General features: G+C 43.2%; 1 protein-coding gene across 1 annotated transcript in view; it reads right to left on the reverse strand.

Annotated features, from left to right (window-relative positions):
• Nucleotides 1–22,314, reverse strand: part of SPECC1 (sperm antigen with calponin homology and coiled-coil domains 1) — a 217,134-nt gene that overhangs the window by 142,264 nt on the left and 52,556 nt on the right. The window contains exons 4-6 of the mRNA XM_030185806.1: nucleotides 12,146–13,314; nucleotides 2,639–2,846; nucleotides 2,312–2,385 (exon numbers count right to left, since the gene is read on the reverse strand). Of these exons, the coding sequence (XP_030041666.1) occupies nucleotides 2,312–2,385; nucleotides 2,639–2,846; nucleotides 12,146–13,314 (1,451 nt within the window). The remainder of the gene's footprint in view (nucleotides 1–2,311; nucleotides 2,386–2,638; nucleotides 2,847–12,145; nucleotides 13,315–22,314) is intronic.

Genomic DNA, 22,314 nt, shown 5'->3' on the forward strand with positions numbered 1-22,314 from the left:
TAAGTGCTTAATACATTGCTTTTCAGGACTTGAATCAAAGAGAAAACAGGAAAAGAACTACAATCAATGACAGGAGAGTAGGGAGAGAATAGGGTGGGAAGAAGAGAGAGGGAGGGGAGAGTTGCCGGATGCCTACCCGGAACACGTCTAAACGCCTTCAGCAAAATCCAGAGAGAATAAATGGGCCTCAATTGAGGGTAGGATAATTCAGCCCTAATATCAAATGGCAAGGAATTCCAGAGGGAAGGGGCGAGACAGTGGTCAGTAGATTCTAACTTGAAGAGTACTGGTGGGACAGTGAGACAGTGTTCGGAGGCAGAGCAAAGCATTCAAGAAGGTCTATACGGGGTGATTAGAGAAGCAAGGTAGGAGGAGAGCTTGGTGAAGAATTTTGTAAGTTAAAAGTTAGTATCTAGTGATGGATATGGTGTTTAATCGGAAGCCAATGATATTTATTTATTTAAACATTTATACCCCCCATTTTCCAAACATGGGCCGGTTCCATGTGGCTTACAACACATTTTAAAACAGAAAACAAACATTCAATTCCTACTGTTTACGCATAGTGTGATGTGTGATGGATCAGTTATGGCTTGTGACTATGTGGTTTCCTCACAGAAGAATTTTTTGAAGGTGGTGGCTTTAAGGTGTTTATGAAAGTAATTGTTCATGCATTTCGGGTCTTTTGGTAGTGTGTTCCAGGTCTTGCTCCATAGGTATGTGAAGCTTTTTGATTTGTATTTTATTCCTTGGCAAGTGGGGAGGTGGAGGGTAAGGTAAGTTCTTGCTTCCCTAATATGAACTTGAAAGTAAAAAAAAAAAAAAAAAAGTATGAGTAGTAACTAATTAAAACCAAAGACAAAAAGTACATAAAAGCGTAGAGCTATGAAGCACTGGAACTCGGGGTTGTGCTGTTGAGGTCTAGAAAAATGTTTAAATTATTTGGTGTTGGATCCTGAGTGCTACTGTGGATTGAGAGCTTTAGGAAATGTGCATTTTTGTTGCCCCCACCTCCCACTACTGCGTTCCTACTATTTTGGGAGTGATGGTGTGACAGGGAACCCCATCTCAGTTTTTCCGCCCGGGGCCCATTCAGTCCTAGCTATGCCATTGATGTATGCTGATGTCAATGGGCACAGAATGATCAAAGGGGGTTAGTGCAGGAGTTTACTGGGCACACACGCCTATCATGCCAGTTTATTAAAATGCATGGTAATGAGGCCATTAAGCATTCCTCCACAATGTGGAGGAGTGGCCTAGTGGTTAGGGTGGTGGACTTTGGTCCTGGGGAACTGAGCTCCTTGTGACTCTAGGCAAGTCACTTAACCCTCCATTGCCCCATGTAAGCCGCATTGAGCCTGCCATGAGTGGGAAAGTGCAGGGTACAAATGTAACAAAAATAAAATAGATACTATTGGAGATTCTACATGGAATGTTGCTATTCCACTAGCAACATTCCATGTAGAAGGCTGTGCAGGCTTCTGTTTCTGTGAGTCTGACGTCCTGCACATCAGACTCACAGAAGCAGAAGCCTACGCGGCCACATTGGTGATCTGCAAGGGCCGACTTCTACGTGGAATGTTGCTAGTGGAATAGCAACATTCCATGTATAATCTCAAATAGTAGCAACAGTGGAGGAGTGGCCTAGTGGTTAGGGTGGTGGACTTTGGTCCTGGGGAACTGAGTTTGATTCCCACTTCAGGCACAGGCAGCTCCTTGTGACTCTGGGCAAGTCACTCAACCCTCCATTGCCCCTTGTAAGCCGCATTGAGCCTGCCATGAGTGGGAAAGCGTGGGGTACAAATGTAACAATAAATAAATAAATAAATGTGCAGAAGTAAAAAAACACACATGAATAATTCCCTGCTAGGTCCAAGATAGCGTAGAAGGAGGATTTACTGCCAGTTTTTGCTGGAACCATTGTGAGCACTTGCAGCTTTAAAGACAGAACAAGAGTTTACAACTTTGTGCATGTGTCCACAGAAACCTAAAGTACCAGCACACATCTGCACATGAACCAGAATGTTGCTCTGTGCGTAAATATCAGCCTCACAAAAATTTTATATACAAGAAATTGGTTTGCAAGTTCTGTACACTTTGACTTTGCATGTTGTTAGCTTACTGCAGCGCCGCATATATTTTCTCGTTCATCTCATTGTAGAAGCTGCGCCTCAGGCATCGGTGCATGTCTAGCGCATAGCTTTCTGTATGTAAACAGTTTCCCACAAGTTCTACCATCGTAGCACTGTTAAACCACTAATGTAGCCGCTTCTAGGGTGGAATGGGGTATCTGATTTTTGGTCATTCCTACTTTCATTTGCTTGGTCAGAGTCTTCAGCTGCCTCTCCAGGTCCAGTTTCTGCTCCTCCAACTTCATCACCTTGCCTGGAAACAAACCAGAAAAAAAACATAGGATGACCTGGCCAAAGAGGACTCAAAATACCCTACAACATGAATTCTTTCTATTACTGAACGCAAGGACATTTCTCTGCTCACTAACCTCACAACTCCAGTTCTCATCAACAATTTCACCACAACTGACTCGAGATGGGATCCGCATGCTGTCCCCAGCCCGAAGACCCAACACGCATGCGAAATGTATGCAGCCCCGATAGTCCTTTGGATCTCTTGGGCTTACCCTCCAGATCACTGATGACTTGGTTGTTATGCAGTTTGACTACGCGGTCCTGCTCCACCTGGTCCTCCAGTTCATAGATTATGTCCTTCATGTCTCTGACTTCGGCCTGGTTTTTGGAAGCTTTCTCCTGGAGCTGGCAGTTGATACTGATCAGCTGTTCCCCCTGCCTGTCACAGAGCTCCGTCAGCTGCTGGCACTCTTCTTCCCTCTACAAAAGAAGATGGAAAGGAAATTCAATGGGCCAGCTTCCTCCTATAGATCTCTGGGAGGTGAACACCCAATGCACCCCAGCATTGAACAGGTATCACTGGATCATGAACTTAAGCTAGGTATTTCATAATCTGCAATAACAGATGTGTTAAGTCCAGTCCTGCTTTTCTAATTCCTCTACCTCTTACTGGAGGGAACTAAAAAAATAAAAAAAAATCAGGACAGAACATGAATATGAATTTAGGCCCCGATGCTCAAAAGTAAACATGGGCGCTAGAGGCCATTAGCTCTCGACTAGCACCTGCATTTACCTGCACAGAATGTTCAGAGGCCTGGAGCGCGGGAACAAATGAGCGTGCAGATGAACAGCACAAGTAGCATGCTAATGTAGTCAACCTCATGAAAATGAGGCCATTTTGTATTCCTCCCCAATGCTCAGAAAACAAAACTGTTTCACCGCTGCAAAAAATAACACCAGGTCATAAGTACATAAGTAATGCCATACTGGGAAAAGACCAAGGGTCCATCGAGCCCAGCATCCTGTCCACGACAGCGGCCAATCCAGGCCAAGGGCACCTGGCAAGCTTCCCAAACGTACACACATTCTATACATGTTATTCCTGGAATTGTGGATTTTTCCCAAGTCCATTTAGTAGCGGTTTATGGACTTGTCCTTTAGGAAACCGTCCAACTCCTTTTTAAACTCTGCTAAGCTAACCGCCTTCACCACTTTCTCCGGCAACGAATTCCAGAGTTTAATTATACATTGGGTGAAGAAAACTTTTCTCCGATTTGTTTTAAATTTACTACACTGTAGTTTCATCGTATGCCCCCTAGTCCTAGTATTTTTGGAAAGCGTGAACAGACGCTTCACATCCACCTGTTCCACTCCACTCATTTTATATACCTCTATCATGTCTCCCCTCAGCCGTCTCTTCTCCAGAGCAGGCATTAGGGTGTATCCTCTCTTCCTTCCTCAAAATCTGCCAGGTTTTCATTGCTTTTGAAAGCAGAAGGAAGCCCGTGCAAGCCCTTAAGCGCTGGTAGTGAGAAATGAATATGCGCAAGTCACAGCAGACCCAAAAGTGAAAGCACACACTGGTGTCTGTTTCCTGCATTTATACATAAGCATCTAAAAAAAAAAAAAAAAAAAAAAAAAGTTTGGAATGCTTATATTTAGGCCACAAAAAACAGACGCCAATGTGTGCTTCATGTTGGGTTTTGCCAGGCGCATGCGCACAGGAGTTGAGCTTACTGCGGAACTCCTCTATGCATGCACCAAGCACAATCCTCCCGCCAAACTCCCTAATGCTCAACTCTATGAACACGCCTATATTTGCATCTCATTAGCGCTGAGCATTAGGAAGTTGTTTTTCTGTGCTATTCCAACGGTATTTTTACAGCACTGTTCAGAACAGTACCGAGTTTTGAGCATCTGGGCCTTAATGCATTTTAACGTGGTTTCTGTGTGAGTTAACAGCCACACTTAAATCTTTTCTGCACTGCTATCCTGCAGTAAAATCCGCAGTAACTGCGAAGGAAGTTTCCTGCATCGGCCCCAGCGTCTGTCTAGTGGGTGTCTAAATGGCAGATGAAATTTAATGTGAGCAAGTACAAAGTGATGCATGTGGGAAAGAGGAACCCAAATTATAGTTACGTCATGCAAAGTTCCACGTTAGGAGTCACGGACCAAGAAAGGGATCTAGGTGTCATCGTTGATGATATGTTGAAATCTTCTGCTCAGTGTGCTGCTGCGGCTAAGAAAGCAAATAGAATGTTAGGTATTATTAGGAAAGGAATGGAAAACAAAAATGAGGATGATATAATGCCTTTGTATCGCTCCATGGTGCGACGGCACCTCAAATATTGTGTTCAATTCTGGTCGCCGCATCTCAAAAAAGATAGTGGAATTAGAAAAGGTACAGAGAAGGGTGATTAAAATGATAAAGGGGATGGCACAACTTCCCTATGAGGAAGGGCTAAAGCGGCTAGGGCTCCAGCTTGGAGAAAAGGCGACTGAGGGGAGATATGATAGAGTCTATAAAATAACGAGTGGAGTTGAACGTGTAGATGTGAAGCGTCTGTTCACGCTTTCCTAAAAATACTAGGACTAGGGAGCATGCGATGAAGCTACAATGTAGTAAATTTAAAACGAATCGGAGAAAATGTTTTTTCACTCAACGTGTAATTAAACTCTGGAATTCGTTGCCAGAGAATGTGGTAACGGCGGTTAGCTTAGTGGACTTTTAAAACGGTTTGGACGGCTTCGTAAAGGAAAAGTCCATAGACCATTATTAAATGGACTTGGGGAAAATCCTCTATTTCTGGGATAAGCAGTATAAAATGTTTTGTACTTTTTGGGGATCTTGTCAGGTATTTGTTTTGGGGTGTTTTTTTATTTATGCATATTTATAATCTTTACAAGCATTTATCATCTTGAACATGAAAAACAGATACATATATATTTAGAAAATTAGTTTTAGAAGCACAAAATTATATCTTGTATTAGACCACTATATATGGGGGGGAGGATTCTTTATAAACTCAGGAGAAAAGAGTTTAAAAAAAGGAGGAAAAAAATGTTTGATTCAATAAAGGCTTAACACATCGCTTCACCCTAATCCAATTGTAAGTTATCTCTTTCCTTAAATCTTAACCATACAGACTCTACATATCTTATATTTTCTTTTGAATCAATAAAACATCTCAATTGTTCCGGAAGAAAAAAAAAACATATTTAACATCCAGGTATTTAACGTTACATTTACAGGAGTAATTTAATTAAATGATGCTCCTAAGGCTACTGTTTCTGTTCTTAATGCCAGAAAGACTTTCCTCCTTTCCTGAGTTTGCTTAGTCACATCTGGGAATACCCAAACTTTCCCCCCATAAAAAAGTGTTTGTAAGTTCTTAAGAGCCAATCTTCTCACCGCTTCCATATCCTGCTCAAATATGAAAGAAACCAGCAAAGTTTGTCTCTCTGATGTTGTAGTCAAAGACATCTCCAACAATTCTGAAACATTCAATTTTTCTTGTTCTTGAGGTAACTGAACCTGTAATTTCTCTTCTTTTTTTCTATTAGGAATGTAGTAAATTTTATTTAATGGAGGAATAGATTCCAGGGAAAATTTTAAATTTTCAACTTGGTAACGCTTAAATACTTCTAACGGAGTATATACAGGCAATCGAGGAAAGTTCAATAATCGGAGGGTTAACCTCCGATTATAATTTTCAAATTGTTCCATTTTCCGATGTAAAATTGCATTGTCTTTGATCAAAAAGGATGAACTTTCACATTTTTAACGTCTTCTTTTAAGGTATCAATTTTGCCATTTAGTTCTAATTTCATAGTTGAGAAAGCTGTAGATAAATCTTTTATAGTACTCACTAGGGTTGTAGTTTGATTTGCAGAGTCTGCCACAGTCCGATCCAAACGCTGGAGTGTGCTCCAAATAGCTTCCAGCGATACCGCCGCGGAATCAATCTTTGGTGTTTCATACGCAGTCGGAAGAACCAAAGTTCTCCGACCTCCTGCTGGCTCCTCGTCCACTAGACCCCGATTCAAGGAACTTCCTATTTCTTTCTCAGGAACGGAAGGACTTGCTTGTGTATCAAGGCCAGCAGGGCGCGGCGGTGGATTGAGAAACGGAGGTTAGAGTGTTACATGTAATCCCAAGGTCTTGGCTTCTCCTTGCTCCGAGACAACCGCAGGAATTACTCCGACATTCAATGGGGTGAAGTTCCTTGTCGTGAACCTTTCAATACTCTGTTGTGTGGGTAATGATGTTCTGGTCGTCGGAGTACCGACCTTCACGGAGCCTTTCCGCTTTGTATGGGGCATATCTTATTTAATAAAGTAGAAGAAAAACGCGAAATACACAGCAGTTTACAGAGAGACTCACGACGAGTCTAGCGTGCCGCCATCTTGTTCCCCCCCCCCCCCACCTTGCCAGGTATTTGTGACCTGGATTGGCCACTGTTGGAAATAGGATGCTGGGCTTGATGGGCCTTTGGTCTTTCCCAGTATGGCAATACTTATGTACTTACGTAATTCTAAGCCAGTGGTGCTCAAACTGGAACTAGCCAGTGGTCCTCCTCCTTCCCCCTAATGAATATGCATAAGATGTGCATACATCACTTAACCATGTGAAAATTTCTCATCTGCATATTCATTATGATGTCCTGAAAATCTGACTAGCTGGCCCTGCCTAAGGACTGTGAGCAACTTCTATAGAGGAGTCACTAGATGGCAGCATATTCTAGCCTGGGAAAACCACTGGTCTCCTTCAGAGATACTGGTGGGGGTAGGAGGACATGCTCGCGTGATCCAAGGCACCTCTACCCTAGACATTTCATGTGCACAAAACTGATAATCTACACTCAACTCCCATTACCTGCCACGCCCACAAGCCCCAATTCTTAACTGGCCAATTGCACAACCACCACAAGGCTAGGACTCCTGAGTCTCAGGTAGCCATTATTTAGACAGGTTTCAGCCTGAGGCAGGGGAGTAAATATTCTGCCTCAATTGCTTCCTTTCCCCTACTCTCAAGACATTATGATAGTGAAACAGCTTGGGGAGGGGCGAGGGAAAGGGTGTGGGGGGGGGGGGGGGACTGCAAACAACAAAAGTCAGGAAAGCCTGAGGTAAGCAGGGAGGATCCTTAAATAAGAGGGTATAAAGATAAAGCCAGAGATAGGCAGGGACACTGGGCACCCTAGGTAGATTTTCAGCCTTGCCCCCCCCCCCCCAACCCCTCCATTTAACTTTCAGGTCCCAACCCCCCTGTAATTTTGAACATTAAAAATGTAATCACCTGAACACCGCCACCTCTGTATCGCTCCGTGGTGCGACCACATCTGACTATTGTGTGCAATTCTGATTATCGAATTGCAAAAAGACATACAATGGAATTGAACAAAGGTACAGAGACGGGTGACCAAAACAATAAAGGAAATGGAACGAGGAAAGGCTACTGAGGTTACCACTTCAGCTTGGAGAAGAGATAGCTGAGGAGAGAGAGGATAGGAGATCTATAAAATCCTGAGTAGAGTGGAACAGGCAACTGAATCAATTGCCTGCTCTTTCAAAAGTACAAAGACTCAGGGCCAGATGCACTAAACTTAACGAGCCATTAACGAGCAAGGAGTAAACCCTGACATGCACTAAAGACTTCTCCGAACCATTTTCCAAGGACAGTAGCAGCTAACGAAAACGGAATGCAGATGAGCAAATTGTGTAGAAACCCTATTGTAATGAGATGCACTAACCTTTTCCGATTGCCTTAACGCTGGAAAATCTAACGAGAGGTCTGTACCTCTCGTTGGGGCTGCGCGGGATTGAAAAACTTCTATAAAAGTAACAAAAAACAAAATTCAAGTGCTCGTCAGGGACGTCCTTTATGGACGTCCTTCCCTCAAAAGAAAGGAAAAAAAAAAAAAAAAAAGACGTCCTTTTTGGCCGCCATTCCCCCGCAATAATAAAAACGTCCTTCTCCATGGCATGCTGCAAGAAGGCTCCGATCCTAAGGAGTGTGCAGTTGAGGACGCCCATCGAAAAAGACATCCTTGTTGGCCATCATCCCCCCCCCCACCCCCGCAATAACGTCCTCCTCCATAGCATGCTGCAAGAAGGCTCCGATCCTGAGAGTGCAGTTGAGGACGCCCATCGAAAAAGACATCCTTGTTGGCCATCATCCCCCCCCTCCCGCAATAATAAAAACGTCCTTTTTGGACGTGCTTCACTCAGCTGAGAGACCTGGAAGTCTCTGAGCCAATCACAACGCGTTTAGCTAAACGCGTTGTGATTGGCTCAGAGACTTCCAGGTCTCTCAGCTGAGTGAAGTACGTCCAAAAGGACGTTTTTATTATTGCGGGGGGGGGGGGGGGGGGGAATGATGGCCAACAAGGACATCTTTTTCGATGGGCGTCCTCAACTGCACTCTCCTTAGGATTGGAGCCTTCTTACAGCACGCCATGGAGGTGAGCGGCGCGGCGTCTTCCTTTCGGGAGGTGTATTTGGCATGCGCAGAGCAGCCAGCATAACGCTTGGCTGCTCTGCGCATGCTCAACCGGCTGACTGGCCGACTGTTTACCGATGGAATAGAGAATGCAAGTGAGCTACAACGAGCAGCTCATTTGCATTCCTTTTCTTTGATGCATGCCCGTTCCTTACCGATTCGCTAAGGGAATCGGTAAGGGAAGGGCTCTAACGATTTTTTAGTGCATCCAGCCCTCAGAGACATGTCATGAAATTACACAGCGGCACATTTAAAACAAATAGGAGAAAATATTTTTTTTCACTCTGCACATAGTTAAGCTCTGGAACTTGTTCCTAAAGCAAGAGGTAAAAGCAGTTAATGTAATTGGACTTAAAAAAATAAAATAAAACAATTTAGACAAATTCCTGGAGAAAATGTCCATAAACCGTTAAAGTAGACCTGGGGATAAGTAGCAATGAGTCTTTCCACTTCTTGGGACCCTGCCAGGTACTTGTCACTTGGATTGGCCACTGTTGGCAACAGGATGCTGGGCTAGATGGACCTTTGGTCTTATGCTCTTATATATTAAATGTTGTTCAGTAATGAGGGCAATTTCCAAAAGCCATTTACCTGGATAAATGGACTGTCAGGGCCTATTCGTTTGCTGTGATTACTCTTTGCTGTCCCCCCTCAAAGCTGCTGCTCCAGGTGACTGCCTAGTCTTGCCTACTGGTTAAGCTGGCCCTGGCCAGAGCGGATCCTTAAGTATGAGCAATTGGGGGGGGGGGTTGTTTTTTTGAATAAAGAAAGTAACAAGTCGGGGCTGGGGATGCAGGGAAGAAGGGGGCAATTAGCAGGGTTTTCCACTCAAACGGCAGTACAAAAAAAAAAAAAGTTCAAAAATGTTCTGAGGTGGCACCACAAAGTTCAGAGACAGCAGCATGGCAGAAAATCTACACTGGGTGGGAGGACAGAAGGTTAAAGCCTGGGCCAAGCAGAGAAGAGTCTTAGCTACAGGAATTAAGGATAAAGCCCAGTAAAGTGAAAGAGAAATGAGAAGACCAGATAGAATGGGCAGGTAGACTGAAGGCCTATCAATAGGGGCCTAAAAAACACCACAATTCAGGAAAATGGATTTAACCCTCTCAATACTTGCTGGGTCACTGAAGAATTAAACCTAGCATCTCCAACCAGTTTCGGGTGAGTCAGTCCTGGCCTCTTGAACTCCTACCATACAACATTGAGAGAGAGTTTCTCCATGTGCAACACATTGCATGAGAAGTTAAAACATCCACCCACACACCAGAGACTTGAACAAATGTTCCATTTTTCCCATTAGGTTTTCCTCACACAATGTTCCTCCTGTGGAGTTCTTTCACTTTCAGAAGCTGCAAAATACTAAAGCCTGGGGCAAAAGATGTACCATTTCAAACTCATGCTAACAACAAGATCATTGGCATTTTGCCCGCTTTGAGGGAAATTATCTAACAGTGCATCTATTCTATAAAAAAGTAGATGCCTATTTCCATTTATAGACTACTGCCTTAGAGCCCGGTGTCAGTGATTACACCAAAATGCCAGAGATGTGTATAAGTTATAGTATTCTACAAGTTATGCATGTAAGTCCATCTGTTAAATTCACACTATGTGAGCTATATGTATATTAACACAATAAACTCTATAATCAAAAGGTGACTACCTAAATATGATTCTATTGTAAATATCAAAAGAAATCAACTCACTCAATCCTATAAAATTAAATTTGTAACATTAGTGCTCAGAATATGAAGTGTTACATTGTCAAAACCGAGAAGTTCTGAAAGAAGAGGACATTTCTCTGGGTAAGTGAACATTCTTTTGCTCTGTGCTTTGGAGATTAAAGATTGGGGTTTAAGAGAGGAATTGTAAGTTTATTGATAAGAACAGAATTTTAAAAAGCAAACTTTATTTACTACTCTCCATACCCTTTTCCCCATAGTTTTAAAACTTGAAATTTCTGCCACAGCATACAGCATTAACAAATAGCTTCTAGAAGGCACTGTAGGGCCTAGGTGAGTCTTTATTCCCACCCACCCCTAGCACATATCGTCATTTATAATCTTAACTTATAGGACAAGAAGGGAGTTTTCATTACATTTAATTACTTTCTAAGAAGCAAACACTAAATAAATCACACAGTATACCAAGACTCTTTATATTAATCTAATATCCCTAGTACCTTACAAAGTTATAATTATACAATTCAATAATACTAAGATGCAGAAAGCAGTGAGAGGGGGGTTATCCAGTCTTTTGCATTGAGCGTCACATGTATTATTATCTCCCAGTTGGCGAGAGGTTAAAAATTCTCAAGGGGGTGATATATCGCACATATTGTTGAGAAAAGAGCAATGTTTAATATTCTCATGGGACACAGTAGAACCCAACGGTTTATATAAAGATATTGAATGGTTGGGGTTATAAGCAATGAGGAGATTGGGAATCTCATCCAATCATCATAGAGTATCCTATTGCATCAAGCTTTAAATTTGGGATATAAATAAAATAAATAAAATAAATTTTTGTTATATCTATTTTACAGAGTAAATCTTTGGTGCAATATTGGCATCTACTGCACACACATATATCCCATTATTCTAATCATTTACGTGCATAATTGGTCCATAAATTTTAGCATCTACTTTATAGAAATTACCTCCCATTTTGTCCAGACCTTAATTCTGGCATATACCAGTCAAAAACACCTATTTATTCTCTAGATTCTGAAGCTGTGCTCGCCCTGCAAAAAATTCAAAATTCAGCAAATAATAAGAATTTCTGCTTTAGCCATCAACAGGTTAGGAATACATTCTAAAAACACTCCTAGCAGGTTAGATGACTTTTGCAGCTCAGCGTTTTTGTACCATTGAGGATTCAACAACTTGGGTGTTGAGAATAGCCTTTTTTTTTTTTTTTTGAGACGTTTTGCCATAACATTAGAGATTCACCAGACCCCTGAGACAGGCCTTTATGCCAAAACACGGCCATGTCGGGTCGTTTTTCAGCTTGTTTGCAATAAAGACTTTTTGATATCCTCTTAAATCCACTGAACCAGCCCCATTCCCTCTCTTCCTGCTTCCTACCTGAGTATGCAAAGCAGATTGTAAGATCACAGAACGGGAGGGAATTTTTATGCACAGTGCTTAAGAATGGGAGAAGAACCCAAGTTGTATACTCAGCTTCCTTCACAGGCTGACTATATCCAGGGATGCTCTGAATCTTTCCTCTGAGCCTTGCAGTAGCCCTGGATTGCAAGGGGGTTGCGGGGGAGACTCACCTTACACAGCAGCCCATGGAGATTTTTCAGCTCTCCATGGGCCTCACTCAGTTCCTGTTGGAGTCCAGTGCACGTCAGTTCTAGTTGTGCCCCTGGAGCATGGTCCTCAGCCGTGGTCTTTAGCTGTGTCCGCAAATGACTGTTCTCCACCTTCAGGTCCTCCAGAATTTTGGTCAAGGCACCGCTGTGCTGCCTCTCGGCTTCCAGAAGCCTATGCAGCTGAGTCACTTCCTCCTGCAGCCCTCGGACGGTTCCCTGGGCCTCTTCTGCATGCCGCAAGCTGCAGCTCAATTGCTGCCGCAGGTCCAGTAACTGCTCCTGCTCGGCAAGTGCCTTCTCCTGCAGCTCTGCATGCAGTCGCTCCAGCTCTGCATGCTTCTGTTCTAATTCCACAGGCCAGCTCCTTGCATCCAGACCCTTTTGCAACTCTTTCTCCTGGCCCCTCATCCCCACTGTCCCCGTGTACGACCGTTCCTGTGGCTCCTGGTTTTCATGGCTCAGCCGCTTCATGCAGTTCCTTTGCACTCTCTCCACCACAAGTTCATGCAGCACCTGCTCTTTGATGGACAGCTGCTGTGGAGGTGTCTGTATCTCCTCAGTGGTGCCATCGTTCAGTCGTTCCACTGCTGTGCGCCCACTCAGGGGCCCAGAGTCTCTGTCCGCCAGCTGCTCCAAATCTGGCACATCAGGTGATGTGGTCAGGTCACTGCTAGAGGAGCCAGATGTCCGCAGGGTGTTTCCAGATCCAGAAGTGAGGAGACTGGAGTCTGTGCTGCTGCTACTGTGCCCCACCTCCGATGTAGCATGAACCTTGTCTGCTAACAGTCGATGATCCTGCTTGAGGAGGGAAAGCTCAGGTCGCAGAAAGCCCAAAGTCCTTGCTGTCACCTTGTTTGCATCAGGTGAGCCCTGCAGCTCCCTGGAGACTCTGCTGATTTCAGGGTCCTTGGACCTGGCTTCGGGATGGAGTTTCTTGCTCTGACACTCTGGGCTTGCTCCATGCCCTGGTTGAAGCTTGACAGGGCTCCGCTGCTGTCTAGTGGGTACTCCACTCACCAAGGCTCTCTTGGTATTAACCTGGCCATGCAGGGATACTCTCTCTCTGGCTGAGGCTGCTGGAACTTCCCGAGGACCAGGAATACCAGAGCGTCTGGACGTGGAAACTGTCCCTGAAAGAACAAACAGAAATAAGACAGGTCAGTAAGAACTCTCAAATTTTTATTACAAAATTTCCCAATTAGACCCTCTATAGTGAAAAATGCACCCCCTTTCATTTGAGTAAAAATCTTTTCACAATGAGCATACTTTAGTTGAACATAAAAGATATTTCAGAGCCAGGTTAGGTCAAAGAATGCAAGGAGCAGCATTTAGTACCCTGAACAGAAGTGGGGAAGATGACCTGCATGGAGAGGTAGGTAGAACCCTAAAACAATTCTCAATTCCACCTGCACATGTTGCAGCCAGGTGAGCTAGTGAAAGTTACCTCCATATGGCATCCCGCTAATGTCATCTGGCATAAGGGATGGATTGTGTTCCTGTGCACATCACAAGCCAGCAGGAGATGCTAGCACACACTTCCGTCTCACCCTGAATGTTCTTTTCACATTGGATATATTATATCTACTACAATTGCCTTCTCCAGGACTGATCCTTTCCCAGCCACGGAGTCGGCGCCTATGAGCACATCAATATGCCAAGCTTTTCATGGCAGAACAGAAGAGACATTTTCAATGTGGGCTACTGTTAAGACACATTATTTCACCACTAACCCCCAGTTATTAGTAGCTAGGTCTCACTGCGTAAAATGGGACCTTGCTGAAATAACATCTAATGGTAGCCCATATTGATAACTAAGGGCCCCATTTACCACACTGCAGTGGCTTCAGGGTGCAGGTTTGCCATGCACTGACACCCCCTTTTACTATAGTGAGTAAAAGGCATTTTGTTTTGCTTTAAAGGAAATGGCTGTGTAGCAAGTTAACCACTTGCCGCATGGCCATTTCCCAGGGAAGCCCTTAAAGCCACCTGTTTAACCCAGCACTGCCTGAATACTGCCGGGTAAGCCCCCAATGCAGAAAAGTTTTTAAGGTTTAACGGTTTTTATTCAGAATCAAAATAAAATATACCCATCATCAAGAAACAAGTCCAAACAGTAACAAACAGTGACAAGATAACAAGCATAACAAAATAATAAGCAGAAACATCTTACAGCAACAGCAAATGATCCTCATTTTGTTGTGAGAAACCTCCCTCTAAACCCTGTATACCGTTCTACTTTATCGAACCCCCATCCTGCCTTACCTTTTACCAGAACAAACTACTGAGATGACCGGCGTCTGGGTTCTGGCCATTTCAAAAGAATAACACTCAATAATCCCAAACCTCCCTCCCCTTCCCTGGCAGAGGACCCCAAACCAGCCCCTAATATAACAATGTCCACTTAAGATACACTTGGAAACCTATTCAGTACAACGCTTTTTGCCTTGTGCGAGATAGAATGCAGAACATTTTCTTTTTAAATGGTGCATGGATGGGGTGATAGCCCGGCATTAGTGCCTGACAGGCATGTAACAGTACTGCGGGGTTGTAAAAAGGCCCCTAAACCCTTTAAATACTACCAGTATACAGATGACATTGTAATGATTTGTTGGTGGACTAAGGGAGAAAAGACTCGACAATTTCACGTTCTTTTTAAATGCATTCCATCCTTCAACCAGATTCACAGTAGACTCTTCCACTACGAGGGCCGGATTATGTATAAGCTAGACAAGATAATGCTTAGGGCCTCCTATTACAAAAGGTCCTCGTGCGTCAATAAAAAACTAAAAAATTAAGTGCTTTTATAAATAATGAAAACTTCAACATAATCATAATTATTGTTTTTATTATTGACTATTGTTTTTTTATCATATATTAAATAGGAAGTAAGTTTTAGGTTTAATAGAAGACCTTCTAAATGTTACAGTTTAAGGGCCACAATACACTTAAATCCAGCCCCGCAAGGCCGGTCTTAGGCAGGGGCAGTCGCACGGGGCCTGCACTCCTAGGGGCCCCGCATCGCTGGCACATCTGTCCTCCTGTCTCAGAACACTTCCCTGCTCCGTATCTTAAGGTGCATCCAACTTTTAGTAGAGAGCATCAGGCAGTCTAAGCGATTTTCATAACCTGTCAGCTGCTGAGCCCAAAGCCTCCTAACTGCTGCGTCCCACCTCCTTTTGATGTCACTTCCTGCTTCTGCCAGGGTGGGACGCAGCAGCGAGGAGGCTCTGGGCTCAGCAGCCGATAGGATATGAAAATTGCTGCTGCTGTCTGCCGCTCTCTACTGAAACGAGGTGGATGCATATCATGGTATGGGGTGAGGTGGGGTTCCGAGAGCTCTAAACCTTCTTTTAAACTGATAAATTATGGCTTATGGTGGTGGGCACTGGTGGGTGCGGGCTGGGGGTCCCACTGAACTGGTCTGCCCAGGGCCCCGCAATTGCTAAGACCGGCCCTGCGGCCCCGTTCACAGAAAAAGGTAATTTCTCAGACACCATAGTTTCTATCAACAAGATGAGTAAACATCTACACTCATATATATAAGATGCAACTACACCCACATATGGAAAACACAAATCCATTATACACAGCTAAGCCACAATATCATTGTATAAGCTCTAACCCGAGAGAAAGAGAAACACCTGAAAATCCTGCAAACAAATAGGAAGATTGTCTCCTCACAACACACCCATCGAAAACTGCTGCAGAACAAAGAAAAGACAACATCGAGACCTTTATGGTCAGAATACTAAGAGGAAATATTCAAACAAATCAGGAACATAAGACCTTTGAAGTAAAGATGATGATGAAACACCTCAATACAAACAAAAACATTCTACTGCTTTGTCACCTTCCGATCATCCATCTCTCCACGTTTCTCACCCCCACCCCTCCCCTTGAAACTCATTGGCATGCTTTTATGTTCCATTTACATATTCTGATATTTTCATTTTTCATTCATACTATCCTGACCTGAGGAAGACGTTCCTGGCCTTTGAAAGCTAGTTACATGAATTTAGTCCAATAAAGATGGTTATCTTATTTTTCTTTTTTGTTTTATTACTATTTATTACCAAAAAATAATGGAATGCGAATCAGATATGTCAAAAAAGCTGCAGGCCGGGAGAAAGCTGGAATCCCAGTTCCCCAGATGCGTAAACCAGTGTGGTCAATAGTTTGCAACTTCACATCTGCACTTTGTAATTCTTTCCCCTTACCACTTCATGAATTACATTGGTAACATATGAACAAATTGTCAGGCCAACAAGAAAATTTCTTGAAGCTGTAATAGGAATCAGATTACCAGAACTGGCACTTTGAAACAAAGTCCATACACCTGTCCTTTTATTAACTGCGGTCTGGCTTCTGTTTGCTTCCTATTCTCTTTACTTGTTTCAGCGGGAGAAGACAGGTGATCCCAGAACATAAGTAAAAATCTGTATAACAGTTCTAAACTTGAAAGCGGAGGCAGAACGTGCTGGCTGTGGATACCACACCATTTGGTAGTGGAGGAATAGCCATGGGAGGTCCCAGTAGCCATTTTGAGACTGAAGCTGGCATGGGCAAGAGCGACTGAGGATCACTCCTGTCCCCTCTAGACTGCCAATGATACAGTAGGCCCAGGGATGGGGTGGGAGGGGCTAGGTATTATTCCAGGAGAGGGGGGGGGCTCCTTGTGTTTGGAGGGAGTAGAGTTCCTCAGTGTATGAAAAATATTTTAGGGGTTTCGCCATAGAAAAAAAGAGTTTGGGAATCATTGGGTTAGAGCGCCGGGTTGACTACCAGAGAAGCCAGGTTCAAATCCCAACTACGACTCCTATGATCTTGAGCAAGTCACATAACCCTCCATTGCCTCAGGTATAAAGTTGGATTGGGAATCCTCCAGGGACAGGGAAATACCTACTGTACATGAATGTAAGTGCCTTGACTATTACTGAAAAAGTATGAGCTAGATCTAAATAAAAGCTCATTATGTGTTTCACTGGCCCTTCCACTGCTGAAAGAGAAAAACTTCTCTTGTGTGCATCACTGCTTATGTACATAGAGCTAGGTTTTCCGTCAAGCTCAAGTCTCTGCTCCCTAGATCAGACAATAGTAATGCTTTTTTTTTTTTAAGGGGGGGGGGGGAACATATTATGCAGCAGCTACATCTAGTGACTATTTAGGTCCCAGGACTGCAAGGTTCAGAAGGAGCTTTGGCTCAGTTTTATTTATGTAACAGGATTTATTTACCGCCTTTTTGAAAGAATTCACTCAAGGCAGTGTGCAGTAAGAATAAATCAAACAAACAATAGACAACTGCAGCAGTAAAAATATTCAAATAAGAAAACAAAGTATGGCACAGTACACTACTTACATCAACACAATACGTAATAAAACATTTTAATAGACAGCGTAGGGTATAAGCAAGGATGGAATACATAGATAGGTAAGAGAAGTTAGAAAATAAGGTGACCAATTTAAAAGAAAGTTGCACATGAAGTCAGAGATATGATTAAATGTTATCTCAGCTAGGGTAGGAGTGGATAAACATGTCCTACTGCAGTATGTGCAGCCTGCGAGAGAGAGAGAGAGAGAGAGAGAGAGAGACTAAGAAGTTAGTTACTTCTTCCATTTTCCTGAAGTACAGATAGTCTTGTGTTAAGCAAAGCCTTTCATGGACTGCATTCCAGACTGTGGGGGCTACTCCGGAGAAGGCTCGCTTGCGGATATCATTATCACATAATGTATTTTGGAGAGGATGTGGTTAGGGATACCCCTTGGGAGGACCTTAAATGTTCTTGGAGGTGTGTAGAGGGCCATCCTGTTCAAGTACTTGGGACCATTGAAGATCAGAGTTTTAAATTTAGCCCTGTATTATATTGGGAGCCAATGAAGTTTTTGCAAAATTAGTGTGATGTGGTCACGTCGCTTGCAACCTTCTATGAGTCTTGCTGCACCATTCTGGATCAATTGGAGCTGGTGCAGACTTTTTGTAGTCAGACCATCGTAGAGTGCATTACAGTAATCCAATCTTGATGTTATCATGGCATGCAAAAGTAGGATAAGATTTTCCTTCTCAATGTAAGGAGAGAGGCAGTGTAGTTGTTGTAAATAGTAGAAGCAACTCTTGAAGGCTGCTTGGATTTGGGGAATCAAAGTAAGTGTTGAATCTAACTGTATTGTGATTTGAGAGGGAGTTCACACTTCCCCAAAGAGATTTTGATGTCAGGTACGTGGCCACTTGTGTTAGGAACCCAGAAAAGCTCAGTTTTACTTGGGTTCAGGCAAAGCTTTTTGTACTTAGCCCATTCTTGAATTGATGTTAGACAGGTAATCAGGTTATTCAGGGCTGTAGGTAAGTCATTCAATGGGTATGAGTAGCTGCACATCATCCGCGTAGATGTAGAACTGAGGGGTCCTTTTACAAAGGCGCACTGAAAAATGGTTTGTGGTAGTGCAGGCGTGGGTTTTGGGCGGGTGCCGATCCATTTTTCAATGCGCCTGTAAAAAAGGCCTTTTTTTTTTTTTTGCAGAAAATGGACGTGGGCAAAGTCAAAATTGCAGTGCGTCCATTTTGGGTCTGAGACCTTACCGCCAGCCATTGACCTAGAAGTAAAGTCTCATGCGGTAACTGGGTGGTAATGACCTACACACCAAATACCACTTGGCACGTGGCCAAAAATAAAAAATATTTTTCAGACGCATGTATTGGACGTGCGCCAAAAATGAAATTACTGCAAGAGCCATGCGGTAGCCGGGTGGTAACTCCATTTTGGCACGCGTTGACCTAATCAGCTCGGCTAGTAGGTTGAGGTAGATATTGAACAGAGTAGGTGACAGTATCGATCCTTGTCAGTGTCCATGGTGGCAATGAGGTGCTGCCAAACAATATTGTTGCCTGTCTGATAGACACCATGCAAGTACTGTTCCATTGATACTTATTTCTGCCAGTCATGCTAGCATGATATGATCCACAGTGTTAAAAGCTGCTGAGAAATCTAGCAGTACTAACACTGAGGCAAATCCCCTGTCTTGGTTACTGTGAAGATCATCTAGTAGGGATATGAGGACTGTTTCTGTTCCATAACCGGATCTGAATTCAGATTGACATGATTTAGCCAGTTTCTCTCTTCTAGCCAATCGAGTTGAACATAGAATGTTTGTTCTATAAAAAGTTTCCCTAGAAATGGGATGTGGGATACTGGCCAGTAACTTTAAAGTTTGTCATGGTCAAGGTTGTTTTTCTTTACATAAGAACATAAGAGTAGCCATACTGGGTCATACCAATGGCCCATCAGCCAAGTATCCTGCTTTCCAAACAGTGGCCAAGCCAGATCGCAAGTACTTGGCAGAAACACAAATCGTGGCAACATTCCATGTAGAACCCCAAACAATAGCAAGATTCTGGAATCCTAAAGAGTGACAAGATTCCATGCAGAATCTTAAGTAGAGGAGTGTGGTAGCCGTGTTAGTCCACTCTTAAGGTTATCAATAGAAATCAAACAAAATAAAACATGGAAAAGAAAATATGATACCTTTTTTATTGGACATAACTTAATACATTTCTTGATTAGCTTTCAAAGGTTGTCCTTCTTCGTCAGATCGGAAATAAGCAAATGTGCTAGCTGACAGTGTGGGAGGATGGGGGTGGGTAGGAGGTATGCATGGGGACATCAAAGCATATCACTGATATTCTAACAGGATGGGTGTGGATAGGTGAGGGGTGGGGTGATCAACAGAGACATACAGCTTTATGGTTTATAATGGGCTAGGAACCCCAGATCCTTGTTAAGTCCTTTCTGTTGAGTATTAAAATATTCAATCATTCTGACTGCAAAGGTCTTACGTTCTTGTATGGTTTTAAAGTTACCTTTCAGGATTCTCACTGTGAAATCACTGGTACAGTGTCCTGGTCCTGTAAAATGCTGACCAATAGGGGGTGGGAGCCCCACTGACACCAGTATTGTTCATGTGATGTCTATGTAAATTGAATCTTGTCTTAAGCATCTGGCCTGTTTCTCCAATATAACATCCTTCGTTACATTTTTTACACTGAATGATATAAACCACATTGGAAGATGAGCAAGTGAAAGATTCCTTTATGTTTAATATCTTTCCTTTGTGGATGACTGTGGGGTCCTGTGAAATGATTTGGCATAGTTTGCAACTGGATAAATTACAGGGAAGTGTGCCCTTCTGTTCCTTTTCAGTCTGTGATGGAAGTTTACTTCTGATTAGCTTGTGTTTTAAGTTGGGTGGCTGTCGGAAGGCCAGTACTGGTGGGGATGGGAATATCTCTTTCAGTAATTCATCCTCCTGCAGTAGAGGTTGTAGATCTCTTATGATTTTCCTCAGTTTTTCCAGCTGTGGATTGTATGTCACTACAAGGGGGATTCTGTCTGTGGCTTTTTTTCTCCTTGTACTGTAGCAGATTCTCCCTGGGTGTTTTGAGGGAGGAGGCAATATTCTCGGAGATTATTTTGGGGTTGTAGCCTGTTTGAAGGTTTCCTAGCCCATTATAAACCATAAAGCTGTAATTCTCTGTTGATCACCCCTCCCCTCACCTATCCACACCCATCCTGTTAGAATATCAATGATATACTTTGATGTCCCCATGCATACTTCCTACCCACCCCCATCCTCCCACCCTGTCAGACTGTCATAGTAATGCTTGAATGTTTTCACTTATATACACTGTCAGCTAGCACATTTGCTTATTTCCGATCTGACGAAGGAGGGCAACCTTCGAAAGCTAATCAAGAAATGTATTAAGTTATGTCCAATAAAAAAGGTATCATCTTATTTTCTTTTCCATGTTTTATTTTGTTTGATTTCTATTGATAACATGCAGAATCTCAAAGAGTAGCAACATTCCACACTACAAATCCCAGGGCAAGCACTTGCTTCCCATATCTGTCTCAATAGTAAACTATGGACTTTTCCTCCAGGAATTTGTCCAAACCTTTTTTAAACCCAAATACGCTAACCGCTGTTACCACATCTTTAGCAATGCTGTTGGTAGTTGCCCATTAGAAAAAGAGGAGTTCACGATTTTTATGGCACCTTCTATGAGGCCCCACTTGCCTGCTGCACTCTCTTTGATGGGCATGGGTTGAGGGAGCAGGTAGTTGGTCAAACGTCTCTTAGGATTTTGTCAGGGCTCTACTCTGTCAGTGGGTTAAAACTGTCCCATATGTCTCTGTCAAGAGGGGACGAGTTTGTGCACTCCTGGTTAGCTGATTGGAGGCTGGGTGGGATTGCCTGTAAATCCTGGCAAAGACTTTTAATTTTGTTGGTAAAGTATGCAGCAAAATCATTGCAGTTCAGTTTAGACTGGGCAGGCTGGTTCTGTTTTAGGGGTTGCAGTAGGCTGTTTATTATACTGAACAAGCTGCTGGGTTGAATTGGCAGCCTGGTCGATGCATTGAGAGAAATATTGTTTTTTTTTATTGCTGTTAAGGCTTGCTGATTCTTTGCCGTGTGCTTCCTACAGTTTAGCCTGTCTTCATCCAGGCGAGATTTCCGCCATCTCCTTTCCAGTTTCTGTTTTTAGCATTCTAAGATCCGAAGTTGTGCGCACCTAAATTTTACACACATCCTGAAAAAGGAGGTGTGGAAATGGAAAGGTCATGGGCAATTTGTGGGCGTGGTTTTGGTTACACATGCAATTATAGAATAAGGGGCTTCCATGTGTAAATTTAGGCGGGGGGGGGGGGGGTTCGGCACCGATTTTGCAGGCGCAATTTATAGAATTTACCCCTATGTGCACACAGAACTGGTACACCAAACCTTTGGCTCCGATGCCTCTATTTTTCTACAGTCCAACTCCGACAGATAGTAGGCTTTACATTTTTTTGTTCTGGATCTAAAGTACTTACCAGTACTTTAGATCCAGCACAAGTATGAAATGATAACGTTACCATATATTAACAATCTTGTAAGTTTTATTTTGAAGCTGGAATCAGAGTTGGTACATTTAAACCGACTGAGACGCCACCCAAAATTGCTTCTGACTCCACAGCCCTTGTGTGCTCATGCTGGAATGCTGTATTATTCTATATTATGTAATAATGTCAGCAGTCCAGTACTTTATTGCATGTTCCAGCACACTTCTCAGCAAATCATTCTATGCCTTTTTTTTTGACCCA

The sequence above is a fragment of the Microcaecilia unicolor genome, chromosome 13, assembly GCF_901765095.1.
Source record: "Microcaecilia unicolor chromosome 13, aMicUni1.1, whole genome shotgun sequence".
NCBI classification, from domain to species: domain Eukaryota; kingdom Metazoa; phylum Chordata; class Amphibia; order Gymnophiona; family Siphonopidae; genus Microcaecilia; species Microcaecilia unicolor.